Source organism: Prionailurus viverrinus, unplaced genomic scaffold (assembly GCF_022837055.1).
Source record: "Prionailurus viverrinus isolate Anna unplaced genomic scaffold, UM_Priviv_1.0 scaffold_35, whole genome shotgun sequence".
In the NCBI taxonomy this organism is placed as follows: domain Eukaryota; kingdom Metazoa; phylum Chordata; class Mammalia; order Carnivora; family Felidae; genus Prionailurus; species Prionailurus viverrinus.
In genome coordinates this window covers 6,240,161-6,257,511 of record NW_025927605.1, presented here as the reverse complement: position 1 = coordinate 6,257,511, position 17,351 = coordinate 6,240,161, and the positions used below count along the sequence as shown (strand labels likewise).

At 58.9% G+C, this 17,351-nt stretch overlaps 1 protein-coding gene across 4 annotated transcripts; it reads left to right on the top strand.

Moving 5' to 3' along the window:
- The first annotated feature begins 292 nt into the window (after positions 1-292).
- OSBPL7 (oxysterol binding protein like 7) lies at positions 293-16,595 on the top strand. Of its 4 annotated transcripts, none has more exons than XM_047845838.1 (23): positions 294-447; positions 1,790-1,944; positions 2,061-2,186; positions 2,373-2,426; positions 3,060-3,173; positions 3,526-3,636; positions 3,761-3,878; positions 4,517-4,620; positions 4,991-5,083; positions 5,169-5,301; positions 5,384-5,478; positions 5,668-5,763; positions 6,853-6,990; positions 7,540-7,633; positions 8,296-8,543; positions 9,420-9,557; positions 12,767-12,830; positions 12,960-13,038; positions 14,334-14,595; positions 14,699-14,843; positions 14,932-15,058; positions 15,278-15,400; positions 15,552-16,595. In XM_047845838.1, the coding sequence occupies exons 2-23, from the start codon at positions 1,870-1,872 to the stop codon at positions 15,658-15,660; spliced, it is 2,646 nt and encodes an 881-aa protein (XP_047701794.1). In that variant the 5' UTR covers positions 294-447; positions 1,790-1,869; the 3' UTR covers positions 15,661-16,595. The 4 variants fall into 4 exon arrangements, 3 of the variants coding, with proteins under 3 accessions (XP_047701794.1, XP_047701793.1, XP_047701795.1); XM_047845837.1 differs by having other exon boundaries at positions 297-447; positions 1,846-1,944; XM_047845839.1 differs by having other exon boundaries at positions 299-447; positions 1,846-1,944; positions 14,451-14,595.
- Positions 16,596-17,351: the final 756 nt, after the last annotated feature.

The following is a 17,351-nucleotide window of genomic DNA, read 5'->3' as shown; positions in this document are numbered from 1 at the left end:
GGCGGGGGGCGTTAATAAGGAAATGGCCTTGGGTACTAACGAGGGTCAAGGCCATGCTAGTAGGAGTAAACCCTTTACCACCACTGGCTTGAGGCCAGCAGCTCCCCAGTCGTCCACGGTCTATCTGGAGCTGCGCCCAGTGGGGACTCTGCCCCCACTCCCAAGCTACCTCAGTGCTGGGGAGTCCGCTCAGCCCTGAGTCCTCCCGGGAGCAGGGGGGCAGAGCTGAGCGGCCGCCCGGAGCTTGGCGGGAGGAGGGGCCGGGAAGGGGGAGGTGGGGAGATCCGGCTGGAGGGGAGGCTCCGACGTCTCCTTCCTTCCTGGTTCCTGCAGCAGCTGCTGCCACTGCTAGGCTCCGTGAGGAGGGAGCGGGCGACTCGGAGACGGTGACTCAGAGGCGGAGAGGCGCGCGCGGGCCAAGGAGCACTGGCGTCCATGGACCCTGGGGTAAGGGGCCCGCGCTGGCTTTGGCTGACATTCCCCAGGCAGGCTTCTTCCCACCTGAAGCTGGCGGGTCTGCCCCTCTGGAGACGGGGGTGGGAATGGAAGTGGAAATGGGGCACCCACCGGGCTCCCCTCGACCCTGCACCCTCTACTGACAGAGCCCCCCCACCCTCCACCCGCCAGCAGAGAGGGGCCAGGATTCTAGGGGGCCAGGAAAAGGACACAGAGATACCCAAACACCAGAAGAGTTTGGGAACTTTCAATGGCCAAATGCAGGAGTTTTACCCCCCCGGGTCAGCCTCTCGCACTCTGGGCCCCTCCGTCCCTACCTCCTGGCCACCACTACCCCACCGCATCCCTGTCCCTTCCCGGCCTTCGCTACTCAGGTGCTTGCTGGCTCCACTGGAAGATCTGAGCTGTTTCCCCAGCCTCGGGCCAGCCTCGCCCCTCCAGTCCCCTCCCTGTCTCACACACACAGAACCTCATGCATTATTGATCTCCTCGAGGAGCCAGGATGGCCAGGGCTCGTGCCAAGGGCGCCTGTGGGCACTGCTGCGGGGACCTGTGTGGACCTTGGCATGTTCTTGGCCGCCTCTTCTCCCGCCCACAGTGCCTCAATGGGCACTGAAGCAGGGCCCCCTGCTTTCTCCGGGTGGGTGTTACTTCTCAGGAACCCCAAGGACCGGGATGGTAGAATGGAGGCTTTGAGGGGCACCGAGGGTCTCAGGTGGGCATCCTACGGTGGAGGCACAGAGAACAGTGGGGGCTGGCTCAGGCCTCAGTTTCCCGATGCCGAAGACAGAGGATCTGGAGACTGATTAGCGGGGAGTTGGGATGACAGAGAAGTCTCCAACCCACGACGGCAGGTGGAGGAGTGTCCAGGGGTCCTGGAGGAAGAGAAGCCAGATTGAGATCTTGCTTGTCCAGTCTCGGAATTCCTCTGCCCTGTTTTAGAGTCTCTTTTTTTTCACTCCCATGCCTCCTCTCTGCTCCCCCCCACACCACACCCCCCGCCCTAGGGAATCTTCCAGAGAAAGCACCAAGTGTTTCCTAGAGCCTGAGAATGTGGGCCCAAGGTGGGGCTGGGCGGACTTTTGTGGTTGTCTCTTGGCGCTGGCCTGCGGACTGCGACTGCGTGCTAGTCCACCTCTCCGGGAGCAGTGGCCACAGCTGGAGGGTGTAGACAGGGAAACCCGCCCAGGGTGGGGAAGGGACAGATTCAGAGAGGCATGGCAGGTGAGCAGAAGATGTTGGTGAGCCCTTATCTCAGAGGGTGTGGGAAGGGTTGGAGGCGGGGAAGGTGATAGCAGGGTCTGTGCTAATGGGGTCTCTCTCTTGCTTCAAGGGTCCCCTCAGGACAAGGTGACATCCTTCTCCTTCCACCCTGCTCTACCTTCTCAGCAGGGAGTGGCTGCTCCCATCTCCATGGACTTCCAGGAGAGGGTCCCTAACTCCTTGGCCGAGAGCATTCAGTCTGCAAAGCCCAGCAGTGCCTTGCAGGTCTGAGATGGGGAAGCAGGCAGTGGGTGGATAGAGCTTGGCCCCAAAGTGGGGGGGAGGGGGCAGATTTGGTCACCTCACCAGCTGCTTTCCTACTTCTCTGTCCTGGACTGCAGGCCTCTGAGCTGTGGGAGGTAGAGGAGGAGCCTCGGGGCAGGCTGGGAGCAGAGGGTATCATGCCCGAGAGGCAGGAAGGCCACCTGCTCAAGAAAAGGAAGTGGCCTCTGAAGGGCTGGCACAAGGTAGGGTGGGCTGGGCAAAGGGAGGGGCCAGATGCAGAGGCGAGTGGGGGATGGGGGGGGGGAAAGGGTGTAGGCAGTACTGGGTGTGTGTGTGGAGGAGAAGAAAAGTCCATGTGTGTGGTTGCTCTCTCCCCATACCCTTTTCTGTCGGCCTCCTGGGTTCTCGTTCCTTCTGGGCAAACACAGAGATACTTTGTGCTCGAGGATGGAGTCCTTCACTATGCAACGACGCGGCAAGAGGTGAGTCAGGGCCTCTGTTGGGGGTTGTGGGCTGAGTGTGGGCCCAGAATGGTCTGCACGAACAGGGACTTTATCATCTTTTTTTTTTTTTTTAATGTTTGTTTTATTTTTGAGGCAGAAAGTGACAGAGCATGAGCAGGGGAGGGGCAGGGAAAGAGAGGGAGACACAGAATCCAAAGGAGGCTCCAGGCTCTGAGCTGTCAGCACAGAGCCCGATGTGGGGCTCGAACTCACAAACCGCAAGATCATGACCTGTGCTGAAGTCGGACGCTTAACCGACTGAGCCACCCAGGCGCCCCAGAGAGCTTTATCATCTTTACCCTTGTTTCATTCTGGTGCTGGGGACAGGAACTTTAGGCCGGCATCCTCAGGATCTCTTTCTGAGAGGGTGTTTGCCTTCTCAGCCTTCGCATTGCTGAGATTAGTTTTCCTTGCTCTCTGACTCCCTTGTTCAGAGTATGACTTGACGTAGTGGTGTGCTCTGTGCACCAGAGGACAACTGACGAGTCCCTGCTGATGCTGTGAACCTGCTGCCTGGCCCTGGAGCCTAGGGTCACCTCAGGGAGATGATGGCTCTGGGGTCCCGGGGGCCTAAAAACAGTCCCGTTTTTCCCTGCCCACCATCCACCCTAGATCACCAAGGGGAAGCTTCATGGCTCCATTGACGTCCGACTGTCTGTTATGTCCATCAACAAAAAGGCCCAGCGCATTGACCTTGACACTGAAGACAACATCTACCACCTCAAGGTGACATCCCTGGGAGCCAAGTAGTGGCTTGGGCCCCAGCCCAGCAGAGACACTAGGGCTGAGAGAGGGGTGGGTTGAGGGTCTGTCCCTGAGGTTGACAGCAAGGGAGTTCCCATCGTATACCACAGCCAATGGCAAGACGTCCCTCTTGGTTGTTACATGAACAGGCGCAGAGCTAAGGGCTCGGTCACCCCGGGGAAGCTGTGCTCTGTCTCCCTGCAAGGAGCCTTTGCACAAGCCGGGGACGACAGGGAGACACTCTCCTTGCCTGGGAAGCGGAGCCCCAACTTCTTGTCCCTGTGAAGCAATCCTTCCTTTCACGCTTCCCTCTCCCTCTCCGTCACTTCTGCAGATCAAATCCCAGGACCTGTTCCAGAGCTGGGTGGCCCAGCTTCGTGCCCACCGCCTAGCCCAGCGCCTAGACATGCCCCGAGGCTCGCTGCCCAGCACCACTCACCGGAAGGTAAGGGAGGTCCTGGGCGGGGGGGGGGGGGGCAGTAACATGGGGACTCAGGGGTGGGAGCTTCAGGGAACTGCGAGATCCACAGAGGGGGTGCTGCCTTGCCTCACTCTTGACTCACCCACAGGCTCCTGGTGCCCAGCTTCCAGCAGCAGGCAGTGCTTCGGCTCTCCCTGGGGTCGGACCTCGGGAGAAGGTGTCTTCCTGGCTGAGGGACAGTGATGGGCTAGACCGCTGCTCTCATGGTGAGGGGCCCCTGGCACTGTGCCTCTGTGGGCAGGACGGGTGCCGTTGGGTCTAGGAGGTGTCGGCTGTCACGAGGAGGTGGAACCGTTACCTCCAGCCCTGCCTCCGGGAACCTGGGGCCTCCAAGCCAACAGGATCTCCTCGGGCCTGCCCTGGGGAGCACCAGCCTCACCAAGAATGGCGGGGGCTTGTGTCTCAGGCACATAGACAGGACTCGGGGCCAGGGCTCATGGACAAGAAGATACAGAAAGCCAATCGGGGAGGGGTCCCGTGGAGTAGTGCCAGAGAAGGGGTGTGCTTTAGAACCTGTTCCTGGAGTAGGCAGCTGAGATGTTGGCCTGGGAGAGGGAGAGGGGGAGGTGCCACCAAGTGGGGACAGAGAGTCAGGGCCACCCCCACCCCGCACCCTGTGTGGAGGCGGCAAAGTTAAGGTATGTTATGGGGACCGAGGATGCCAGCCCTCTTGGGAAACCAGTGGCGGGAACTGGGAACTGCTTTGGCGTCCTGAGCCGAGGAGGGGGACGCAGTGTCAGGGTTTCTGTGGCCGCCCGGGTGAGATGTTAGGAGGAGGAAGGGACAGACTCTGGGGCACCCAGGCAGTGTTGGGAGAGGATATCCTCATTCATTCTTCCCGCAGAGCTCTCTGAGTGTCAGGGGAAGCTCCAGGAACTACACAGACTCCTCCAGAGCCTGGAGTCCCTGCACCGGATCCCCTCGGCCCCTGTTATCCCCACGCACCAGGTGAGGGCCAGGGGAGGAGACAGGGCCCTGCCCAGGGGACTCCTGCTTGCCGCCCTCACCCTCACCACTTCCCCGGGACAGGCCCCCAGGCCCCCTCGTGTGCTGCAGTTTCCTGGAGAGCTGCACATCTGCCTAGCTGACCCACCTCCTGTATCCAGACGGCCTCAGGGTTGTCTCTCTGCCCCTTTGGAGTGACCCCTGCCTGCTGTACCCACGCCTCTACTAGGGTGTCATCTTCTTCCTCTGGGACGTCAGATGTCTCTGTGCCCTCCTCCGTGGCCATCTTCCCCTCTCCCGGCTTTCATGGTTGCTGCCCTTTGCCCCATCCTGAGTGAAACTCACCCCTCACCTCCCGCCTTCCACTTGCCAGGCCTCAGTGACAACTGAGAGACCCAAGAAGGGGAAACGGACCAGCCGCATGTGGTGCACACAGAGTTTCGCCAAGGACGACACCATCGGACGGGTGAGGTGGGGTGTGGACCCCAAGTCACCGGGGTGGGATGTCCTGGAGGAGGCTGTCACCTTCGACCCCTCTCCCTCACTCCCAGGTTGGTCGTCTCCACGGCTCTGTTCCCAACCTGTCTCGCTACCTGGAGTCCCGGGACCCCTCAGGCCCCCGCGGGCTGCCACCTCCAGACTATGCCCACCTGCAGCGTACTTTCTGGGCCCTGGCCCAGAAGGGTGAGTGCATGCTGGAGGGCGGTGGGGGGCAGGCGGGGAGAGGGAGAGGGAGAGGAGTCTGATGCCTGCCCTTGCCCCGCAGTGCACAATTCCCTCAGCAGTGTCCTGGCTGCCCTCACTGCTGAATGGGACCGACTGCGGGACCTGCACCAGGGTTCAGAGCTGTCGCGGATGGGGGTGAGGCTCAAGGACAGGGGAGCGTGTGGGAGGAGAGGGCTTGAAGCTGAGGACCGCAGGCCTGGGGAGGAGAGCGGAGCTGGGTCTGGGGAGAGTGGTTGGCGGAGGCAATCTGCGCAGAGGGCAGTATCGCGGGGCGGGGAGGGCTTTGTCCTCCTGGCTCCCTGTCCCCTCACTGTCTCCTCGCAGGTCTCTGAGGCCTCAGCTGGCCCGAGGCGCCTCCACTCGCTCTCCGTCTCCTCGGACACCACTGCAGACTCCTTCAGCTCCCTCAACCCTGAGGAGGTAGGAGCCAGGCTGGGTTGTGGGAACTATTTCTCCTGCACCTTCTTTCTTAGCAGAAGTGAAGGCATGGTTGGTCTTCAGACCCAAAACAGGGCCCAGAAATCCTAGCTCCAACCCAATTCAGGTAACATTGGCAGCAGCCTCACCTTGGTCATTCCTGCCCTGCCAGTGTGCAGATTGCTTATACTTTTTTTTTTTTTTTTTTTAAGTAGTGGAGCCCAACTCAGGGCTTGAACTCAGGGCTCTGAGATCAAGACTTGAGCTGAGATCAAGAGTTGGAGGCGTAACCGACTGAGTTACCCAGGCACCCCAGAGTGCTTTTACTATTTTTTTTAAAAGTTATTTATTTTTTAATTTGAGAGAGAGAGAGCGCGCACAAGTGGGGGACAGGGGGAGAGAGAGAGAGAGAGAGAGAAAATCTTAAGCAGGCTCCACACTCAGCACAGGGCCCAATGTAGGGCTCAATCCCATGACCCTGGGATAATGACCTGAGCCAAAATCAAGAGTCAGACACTCAAGTGACTGAGCCACCCAGGTGCCCCATGCTTTTGCTTAATTCAGTCCTATGCGGCCATGATCCTTACCCTCAAGTTCATGGTGGAGGAAACTAAGACTCAGAGAATCTGACCAATGGGCCCAGGATCCCCCAGTTGAGGATTGGCTGAGCTGGGACTTCCATGTTCTGAGCACAGACTCTGGGGCCAGGCTCTGTGGGTTTGAATTTGGCCCCAGTGCTTGGCGGCTTTGTGACCCTGAGCCTCAGTGTCCTGGTCTGCAAAGTAGGGGGTCATAACAGTATCTACCGCTTAGGGTAAGTGTCAGGATTGACTGCATTAATGCACACAGAAGGCTTGGAACCCATCTCAGAGTGAGTGCCTAGGCCATGTGAGCGGCTCTTAGGGAACCCACGTTCCCGTGTCCCAGGCCCCAGTTCAGCCGCCACACCTTCGTATCCCACCACACTCTCTCCCTTCTGCGTCTTCTGCTTGGTGGGCTCCACACTCAGGCAGTAAAAGTCCCCAGCATGCTTCCCTCTCAAGGGAACTGTCAGGGCCGGGGAGCCCTGCCTGACACCTGTCCTTCCCACAGCAAGAAGCCCTGTACATGAAGGGGCGGGGGCTGACCCCCCAGCTGTCCCAGAGCAGCGTCCTGTCCCTTGCTGATTCCCACACAGAGTTCTTTGATGCCTGTGAGGTTCTCCTCTCTGCCAGCTCTTCTGAGAATGAGGTGAGGTGGGGGACAACCCTGGGAAAATTGGGATGGGGTCCAGAGAGACTAGAATTTGTAGATTCCCAAATCCTTTCTAATGCCTCAGCTGCTCTCTCGGGTAACACGTCCAGACCTGTTGGGTTTGTGTGGCCCTGCTCAGAAATCTGCTGGGGACCCTTCCTCTAGTTTGATGTGCTTTATCCCCGTGGGGTCTTCCCGAGACTGCTGCCGCAGCCCCACCCCAGCCCTCTTCCTGTGAGCGGGTCAGCCCCAGCACTTCCCTTGGCCCTGAACCCTGGATCTCAGCAATGCCCTGCTACCTTTCCTTGGTGTTCACCAAGTCCCTGTGCTCCCTCCCTGCAGGGAGAGGGCCAGGCGTCCCCTCCCAAAGTGGCAAGGCACACTCCATGATGTCAGCCTTAGGGCTCCGATCCTCCCCTCCCCCAAATCCGTGTCTTCCCCCTTCCCATCAAAGGACTAGCTGGGCAGAGTCTTGCCAGGCCCTGGGCACTGCCCAGCTGCCCGGGGAGGCCCAGTCTGCCCAGCCTGTCATCTGTCCTGGCCCAGGGCTCAGAGGAGGAGGAGTCGTGCACCAGTGAAATCACCACCAGCCTGTCTGAGGAGGTGCTGGACCTCAGGGGAGCTGAGCGCTACCAGAAAGGTACTAGCTGGGTGTGCAGGCATGGAGGGGTTTGGAGGGAGGTACAAATCGTGTTTGTCCACAGCCCAGACCCCTTGGGAGGCAGTCTATTGTGGTGACTGGTGGGCTAACAGCTTAGGGTGACCCCAGGAGATAAGGAAGGCTAAGCTGTGAGCTACAGAATGTTCCAGGAGCGGATCCCGAGGTGGGTCGGGCTCAGGCCTGGGGGCTGGCCATCAGTGCGGTCTTCTGAGAAGACTGGCATGGGGCCTCATACAGAGGCAGATGGTCCCATCTTGCCACTCTTTAGCAGTGTGGCTTTGGACATGTCATTTTACTTCTTGGAGCCTGTTCCCTCATCTGTAAAATGGGCTGAATAATCTGTATCCCAACATTGGTTTCTGTGTTTATGGAGGGGAACTGAAGGCCAGGGTGGGGGCTCAGGAGGGGCTTCTGGGGTTCAGGGTTTCCAGCAGTGGGAGGTGCCCTCTCTGAGTGGTTCTCAGCCCTGCTACCCACCTAAATCCCCCCAGGGGCTCGACTGCAGAGTCCAGAGGGGTGCTTGGGAATGAGTGTATCTAGGAGCACCTCAGGACTGGGGGCGGTGCTGGGGTTGGCCTGTGTGCCCCCCCAATTCTGGATACCCTGTGGGAGGAAGAGTGACGTGGCCGGGTGGGGCCCAGGGGCGTGTGTTCCAGGGAGAGCTGCGGGGCCACCCCGTCGCCGCTGCCTGCCAGCGGCCAGCGGGCCAGGGGCTGATGTGAGCTTGTGGAACATACTTCGGAACAACATCGGCAAGGACCTGTCCAAGGTGTCCATGCCTGTGCAGCTCAACGAGCCGCTCAACACTCTGCAGCGGCTCTGCGAGGAGCTGGAGTACAGCAGCCTCCTGGACCAGGCCAGCCGCGTGGCGGACCCCTGCGAGCGCATGGTACCCCCGGCACTCCTGGCGGGGCTCTTCCCCGCCACTGAAGCTCTACCTCTGCGGGTCCTTGCTTGTAGTGGGGCGGCACCCCCCCCTTCTCTGCAACCCCCCGGGGGCATGTCCCCCGCATCCCCCAACAGCATCTCCCCCCCCCCCCCAGCAGCGGCATCTCCCCCCTGTATTGGCATCTCTCCCCCCCCAGCGTCATTTCCCCCCACCCTCCCACGGCATCTCCCCTACCCAGCGGCATCTCCTTGCCCCCAGCGGCATCTCCTGGCCTCCCGCCCCAGCGGCATCCCCCCCGCCCGAGTGGCATCCCCCCCAACCCCAGCTGCATCTCCCCGCCCCCAGTGGCATCTCCACTGCCCCCAGCGGCATCTCTCCGCCCCAGCAGCATCTCCTCCCCACCCCCCCACCCCACCCCAGCGGTATCTCCCACCCCCCGCCCCCAGTGGCATCTCCCCCCCCACCAACAGCATTCCCCCCCACCCCCAGCGGCATCTCCCCCCCCCGTAGTGGCATCCCCCCCCAGCGGCATCTCCCCGCCCCCAGTGGCCTCTCCACCCCCCCCAGCGGCATCTCTCCCCGCCCCCCCAACCCCACCCCAGCGGCATCTCCCACCCCCCCCCAGTGGCATCTCTCCCGCCCCCAGCGTCATCTCCCCCCCGCCCAGTGGCATCTCCCTGCCCCCAGCGGCATCTCCCCTCCCCTGTAGCGGCAGCTCCCCCGCCAGTGACATCTCTTCCCCCCCACCCCCAGTGGCATCTCCACCCACCCCCAGCGGCATCTGTCTGCCCCAGCGGCATCTCCCCATCACCCCACCCCAGTGGCCTCTCCCCGCCCCCCTGCCCCAGCGGCATCTCTTCGCCCTTCCACCCGCAGGTGTACATCGCAGCCTTTGCGGTCTCTGCCTACTCGTCCACGTACCACCGAGCAGGCTGTAAGCCCTTCAACCCCGTCCTGGGGGAGACCTACGAGTGTGAGCGGCCTGACCGAGGCTTCCGCTTCATCAGTGAGCAGGTGTGGGCCCCGGAAGAAGAGGGGCCCTCACGGGTGGCTGGGGCTTCAGAGGGGCCAGGGCGCGGGAGAGAGAGCTCAGGGCGTCTGGCTCCGGGCCAAGCCCTGTGCCACATGGCGGCACTCTCTGCTCCAGGGAGCTCCCTGCCGAGCGTGGGGGGTGGACTTGAAATGGGGAGTTACTGGACCATGTTCTAGAGCTGGGACCCTGGAGGCTCTGAGGCTGCCCTTCAGCCAGGAAGGCATGCTGTAGGGGCTGATCTCCACCTAGGTCTTGAGGGAGGATTGACGTGCACCAAGAATCCAGGGGGTGGGGAGAATGCGAGGCTCCAGACAGGGTATGAGAGACACAGCTGGGTGGCAAGACAGTCCCAAGCCCTGAGGAGCCCTGCAGGCCAAATGGTTGCCTTCAATGGGGAGTCATCGAGGGTTTTAGGCAGTAGAGTGACAATGCTCCAAATTGCACTTTATAAAGATTGCTCAGACCGTGGTGTGCGGATGGGTCAGAGAAGGCCATTAAGAGGCCATTTCAGTCATCCCTGTTAAGAGCTGACAAAGACCTGCACTTAGGCTGTGGCATCTGGATTGCGAGGACATTGGATTCAGGAACTGTGTCATGTTGCCCTTGACAGGACACAGTTGTCAACCGAATGCTGTTACATGTAAGAGATAGGGGAGGTGGTCGATGATAGGGAAAAGCTGGAGATGGCCTTGAATTTCTGGTTGGGGGGCTTCAGCAGGTGTATGGAAGTGCCAGTTAGCAAGATGGGAAGTGTGTGAGGAAGGTGACTGCACTGGCGAGACTCCTTGTCTACGTGGGCTTGACTTCCACAGGGAGATGTCTGGGAGGCCCTGGGCCGTGTGGGTACGGAGCTCCTCTGGGAACAGGTGGGGGCTGACAGACCCGGGAGTCACCAGCTTAGAGGACGGATGATGTCACGGGCTGCTCACGGGAGAGGGTCTGAGGAGGGTGGGCTGGGAAGGCGGAGGAGCTCCGAGGCCAAGTGCGGGTGGATGGTCCACAGGACTTTGACGGGGTTGGTTGGTTTACTGAGTGAGGGAGGTTTCTGAGAAGGGCTGTGGGCCGAGGCCGGGTTACAGCGGCTGGCAGGAAAAAGAAGTAATGTAGGGAAAAATGAGACTTAAAAAAAATTAAAATTAGGGGCGCCTGGGTGGCTCGGTCGGTTAAGCACACAACTTCAGCTCAGGTCATGATCTCATGGCCTGTGAGTTCAAGCCCTGCATTGGGCTCTGTGTCAACATCTCAGAGCCTGGAGCCTGCTTCAGATTCCCTCTCTCTCTCTCTCTCTCTCTCTCTCTGTGTCTCTCTCAGGAAGAAATAAAAAAACATTAAAAAAATTAAAATGAAATGGGGCACCTGGCTGGCTCAGTCAGTGGAATGCACCACTCTTGAGCTCGGGGTCATGAGTTCGAGCCCCGTGTTGGGCGTAGAGCTTCCTTAAAAAAAAAAAAAAAAAAAAATTTAAAATAGAGAAAAAATGCAGCTTATTTTCAAAACAGTTGACTGGGAGAGAAAGAGGAGAGAGAGAGAGGGGTTCAGCCAGAGGTGGGGATAGAGCTGAGGCAGGTGTTTTGTTTGTTTAGATTTTAAGTGTTTTTGAAAATATAGTGAAAAGTTTGTCCAGTACAGGAATGTGTACAATAGGAAATGAGCCCCAGCTCCTTCTGAGGACATTGCTGCTGCCAGTGTTTGTGCATACGTGAGCAAAAGTGTGTGCATCCAGAAAAGAAAGGTTTACTCTTTTTTTAAAATGGAAGAAACAGGAAATATTTCTTTAGTTTTTTGTTTTGTTTTGTTTTTTTAGAGAGGGAGGGCGCAAGTGAGTGAGAGGCAGAGAGGGAGAGAGAGAAGCAGCGTTCAAGGTCACCAGATGCCGGGCTCAAGCTCAGGAACCGTGAGATCACGTCCTGAGCCAGAGTCCAATGCTTAGCTGACTGAGCCACCCACGCGCCCTGATATTTCCTTAAAAAAAAAAACAAACATTACAAAGTTTATTTATTTATTTTGAGAGAGAGCAAGGACAAGCAGGGGAGAGGCCCAGAGAGAGAATTCCAAGAAGGCGCCCTGTGTCAGCACAGAGCCCAACTCAGGGCTCGATGTCATGAACTGTGAGATCATGACCTGAGCCTAAATCATGAGTCAGACACTCAGCTTGGCTGAGCCACCCAGGCACCCCAGGAGATACTTCTATTTGGAGAGAAAGAGAAAAGTAGAGGGAAAGGCTGCAGGACAGTGGGGTGGAGGAGGGCGGAGCCTGCAGGAAGGGGTGTGAGGCAGCTGCACCAGGAGGAAGGTCCAGGCCTGGCAGTGGATTCAGGGGGCCGGGGTCAGGGTGGGAGCCATAAATTGGTGGGAGGAGTTGCCACCTCCAGTCTCCCTCTGAGGGTGGGTGTGTCAATGTGGTTTGAAGGTGATGGGTTGGGTGTGGGTCCTCAGAGAAGGATTGGGCCCAGGTGTAGACAGAGTGTAGCATTCGAAGTTTCCAGGTGTGTGCTCCGTGTGTTCCTCGGCTCCGTGGGGGTGAATGAAGAGCGGGGAACCAGGGGCGGCACAGAGGAGGCCGATGCCAGGTGTTGTGACAAGTGGTGGCAGAAGGTTGTGGAGGGTGCTGTGAGAAGGTGGAGGTGACAGCAGTGTCAGGCGGGGGGACGGTGGTGGAGCAGGGCAGACAGGGCACAACAGAGCAGAGTGGCTGAAAGTCTTGGGAGGAGTCATGGACCACAGGGAATTAGAGAGGCAAGGCTGCAGGCTTTGGGATACCCAAGTTCAAGTTCCAGATATGGAGCCGTTCCAAGGAGGGCAAGGCCAGGGTTTTTTTTGGAGGCTGTGACGATGGTGAAGGAGAAAGCAGTGAGGGAAGAGGGCCCCTAGGAGGGCTGGCTTTCAGGCAGGGCACAGGAGGGAGCCTCATCTGTCACTACTAGAGGACTTGGTAGCCTTGAACAGGGGTCCTGGGGCTCCAGAAGGGAGTGAGTGAGAAGGAAGCGTGTGAGGCCTCATGGGAACAGAGAGGGCAACAGAATCTGGGTGGTGGCTGAGGATGACAGAGACAAGAGACCTGGAACCAACTGGTCTTCTGGTTTGGAGAGGAACTGGGATTGGGGATAAGGGACTTTGGGGAGCCCTGGGGTGAGGAGCAGACCCCATAATCCTCAGGGGCAGCGTCAAGAGACCTTCTTTGTTCACCAAGGTCTCCCACCACCCCCCCATCTCGGCATGCCATGCGGAGTCTGAGAACTTCATCTTCTGGCAAGGTGAGGAATGGGGGCGGGGGGTGAGGGGTGGGGAGGCGGACATGAGGGTGAAGGGCAGATGGGGGAGGGGCTGGAACACTCTCTGGTCTCTTTTCTGCCCTCCCTCTCCCTCTCCCGACCCAACTCCAGACATGAAGTGGAAGAACAAGTTTTGGGGCAAATCCCTGGAGATTGTGCCTGTGGGGACCGTCAATGTCAGCCTGCCCAGGTGGGTGTCCCTAAGGCCCCAGCCTATGGGGCTGCTAAGGTCAGCAGCCAGGCCCAGCCTACGGGCCGTCTTCCAGGCTGGGGTGGTGAGGTAATAGGGGCAGGATCGAAAGGTCTGGCCTGAAGCTGGTTGCGGTGGGGTAGTGTCTATACATTTCACACCTATTTTTACAGCCGTTGTGCATACAGAAACAGGAAAAATCCTAGAACGGTAGAGCTGGAAGGGCTCACTGAGGTCATCTGATGCAGTGGCTTTCACACTCTCTTGACCGTGACTCACAGTAAGAAATCCATTTGAGACTTCAAGCCAACGCGCAGACGCACCCACCCTCATACACAGACCCACAGAGACCTAAGTTGACCTCAGGACTGATCGCAAACCACATCGGAAACACTGTCCTCTAGCTCATGTCATTTTCCAAGTGGGGACAGCAGCCAGAGAAGAAGGGGGCTTACCCGGCATGGTCCAGGAGTTAGCGAGAGGCCAGTCGAGGGCCGGGAAGATCCTGGGCTTCAGAGTTAGAAGTTCTGTCTGGCAGCTTTGATAATTATGCACGCGACAAAGAGGCTTAATGCTTCAGAGCCTCCCGTCCGCTCTTCCGTGAAATAAGAGTAATGAGTGGAACCCAGAGGGAGGGGGGATTAAACAGGGTAACGTGTGAATGGGCCTACCCTGGTCCCTGGCACCCACGGGCAGGGACTCTGTGTATTTATCCCCATGACGTAGGCACTCAGGAGCTTTATCAATGAATGGAGACCTGTTGACTCAATATTTTTTGTGAGGGCTGTTGTGCTTTGTAAATGTGTCATCCTTTTTGTTTTGTTCATATATATATATATATATTTTTTTTTTTTTTAATTTTTTTTAACGCTTATTTATCCTTGAGACAGAGAGAGACAGAGCATGAAATGGGGAGGGGCAGAGAGAGAGGGAGACACAGAATCGGAAGCAGGCTCCAAGCTCCGAGCCATCAGCCCAGAGCCCGACATGGGGCTCGAACTTACGGAACGCGAGATCGTGACCTAAGCCACCCAGGCGCCCCTATATATTTTTTTTAATATTTATTTTTGAGAGAGAGCGCATGCCTATGCACAAGCAGAGGAGGGGCAGAGAGAGAGAGGGAGAGAGAGAATCCCAAGCAGGCTCTGTGCTGTCAGCGCAGAGCCCAACTCGGGGCTTGAAGAGGAGTTCGACCTCATGAGCTGTGAGATCGTGACCTGAGCTGAAATCGAGAGTCAGACGTTTAACCGACTGAGCCACCCAAGCGCCCTATAAATATGTCATCCTTCACGCAGAGGCAGAACCAGGACCGCAGTGTTCCTTCCACAGACCCACATGACGGGCATCCTGGCTCAGGGTGGCATTTGTTCCCGGGGCCAGCCAGCTGCCCTCCCCTGCTCTGTCTCTCTCAGATTTGGGGACCACTTTGAGTGGAATAAGGTGACGTCCTGCATTCACAACATTCTGAGTGGCCAGCGCTGGATCGAGCACTATGGGGAGGTGCTCATCCGGAACACGCAGGACAGCTCCTGTCACTGCAAGATCACCTTCTGCAAGGTGGGCATCCCCACCCTGACCCTGCCTGTCTGCCGCCAGCAGCTCACCCTGGGGGAGGGGAGGGGACACCTCCCTAAGTCCCCTGCCTCCACCCCCACCCCAGGCCAAGTACTGGAGCTCCAACGTCCACGAGGTGCAGGGGGCCGTGTTCAGCCGGAGCGGCCGTGTCCTCCACCGACTCTCCGGGAAGTGGCACGAGGGGCTATACCGGGGATCCCTGCCCGGCGGTCAGTGCATCTGGAAACCCAGTATGTGGCCTGGTCAGGGAGGGCCGGGCAGGGGTGAGGGTGCCTATGGCACAGTCCACCTGCCCCAGCCCCTTGCCTTCCCCCCCAGACTCCATGCCCCCAGACCACGAGCGAAACTTCGGCTTCACTCAGTTTGCCTTGGAGCTGAATGAGCTGACGGCAGAGCTGAAACGGTCCCTGCCTTCCACGGACACGCGGCTCCGGCCAGACCAGAGGTCAGTGTCAGGTGGGCCCCACCCTGGAGCCTCTGGGCTCCTCCCTCTTCCACAGGAGCTTCCGCATCCTGCTCGGCCTGTTCTTCCCTCTTGGCGTTGCCCCAGGGAGATGGGTCCCATCTGGGGGCAGAGCTGGGCAGGGGACAGAGGTCTTGGGTTTGGCGGGGGGGGGGGCGGGGGGCGGGGGGCAGTTCCCCTGACTGCCATGTGGATGCTTAGGTACTTGGAGGAGGGGAACATACAGGCCGCTGAAGCCCAGAAGAGAAGGATCGAGCAGCTTCAGCGGGACAGGCGCAGAGTGATGGAGGAGAACAACATCGTCCACCAGGCTCGCTTCTTCAGGTACCTCTGCCCTCTCCCTAGGCCTCTGCCATCCAGGCTCCTTGCCACCTCCCATACAGCCCCTCCTCACTGTGAGTGGGGCCGGCTATGGGAGGCAGCGTCCGGGGACCCTGGCCTTAGTTCGGGATGTTCACCCCTCTCCTTCCCCCAGGCGGCAGACAGACAGCAGTGGGAAGGAGTGGTGGGTGACCAACAACACGTACTGGAGGCTGCGGGCCGAGCCGGGATACGGGAACCTGGATGGGGCCGTGCTCTGGTAGCCCTGGCCCTCAGGGGGGCAGGAGGCTCAGGTTCCTCCCTCCTGCCTCTACCTCCCACGGACACACGGGTGAGGCCAGGCTTCCCCACTCACCGCCCTGGAGACCAAGGGGGCAGCCCTGGCTTTGTCCCCTCTGCCGGCCGGAGGGGCTGCATCCCGGCCCACCGCCCACCCCCTGTTTGGGGTGGGAAGCAGGATTCGTGCTTCCCCAGTCTTGTTTTCCCAGACAACCAGCATGTAAGACCCTTCTTGTTCTGTCATTCCCCTTCTGTCCCCTTTGGGGTACTTGGGGGAGACTCCAGGCTCTCCAGGATCTGTTCCCCATTTAGTGCCTTCCTAGGACACAGGGGACCCCTTGATGCTCCCCAGGCTTCCTATGCCCAGGGCTCTGGCCCCGGCTGTGCGGTTGGAGTGAACGAAGGAGAAGAGATGGCCTTTTCTCCCACCCCCTGTCCGTCCCATCCCTCTCCAGCATCTTCTCCCCCGTGCCCCGGCTCAGCGGGGCTCCCTTTGCTCGGTCCTTGGCAAGCTCTCCCATCCTCCTGGATCCCCGTCTCCCAAACTGCAAAACGCCTGCAGCTTCTGGCTCCTTCGGCCCTGGTCCTCAAGCGGAAGGGAACTTCAGTCACAGCTCGGCAGGTCCCCGCTGTGTGGACAAGACCCGTCCAAGAGGCGGGGAGCGAACTGAGCCGGCAGGGTGCCTGGCCTCAGACCCCCTGGGAGTGAGTGAGCACGCGTGAGAGTGTGAGTTTGTGTAGGAGTGTGTGCATGTGTGCGTGTGCCCGTGTACTGCTTGCAGGCGAGCAGGGTTCCCAATGTAGCCCGATGGCCCCTGCTGGGGGCCCGCCACTGTTGCTCATTTTCGCACAGTCTGCCTCTGATTAAGGTGAATCGCAGTGACATTCCAAGCTCCAATAAAGACAACCCCGAACTTGGGCCTGAGACCATTCATTTAAAAACACATGTGGTCAAGCTCAGTGAAGGCTCACAGCTCCCCACTCCCCTGGGCTGAAAATCCCCTCTCCTCTCTCCCTTAATCCCCACATCCTGTCCATTCTCTCACCGAGGCCTGAGCTCTGGTTCCCGTCTCTGGATTGCTCCTGGCTTAGGCTGGGCCCTGAGCGACCCTTGCCTGGACTGTCACCTCACCGCCCCTCTCCCCTGCCCAGGCACCTCCGTTCTGATGCTGGCTTTCAGGGTGATATTTTAAAAAAGAGATGGGGTTTCCTCATGCCTGTTTCAAATATATCCGTTGCTCCTGGGGACCTAGAGGAAAAACCCACACTCTTCAACCAGGCTGGAAACTGTGGTCCGTGTCCCCCCTCTGGCGTAGAGTGCTGACCCCCACACCCAGCATCGGTGGTCAGGTCTCCTCCCACCCCAGATCAGTGAGTGTCCACGGAGAGATGGGAGCAGAGGTGGGGCGGGAGAGTTGGAAGGGGCCAGGGAACAAGGCCAGCTACACGTCTCCTGCTCCCCTACCCAGCCAAAGCTAAGTTTACATCCGAGCTCTGTTACCAAAGCTGTGTGGTCTTGGTCAAGTGCCTTCTCTTTCTGTTTGGAGACTTTGTTCCTTCATTTGATTTCTCTCTCTTTTTTTTTAAAGGGTGATTTATTTAAAAAAATTTTTTTTAATGTTTATTTATTTTTGAGAGAGAGAGACAGAGCATGAGCGGGGGAGGGGGAGAGAGA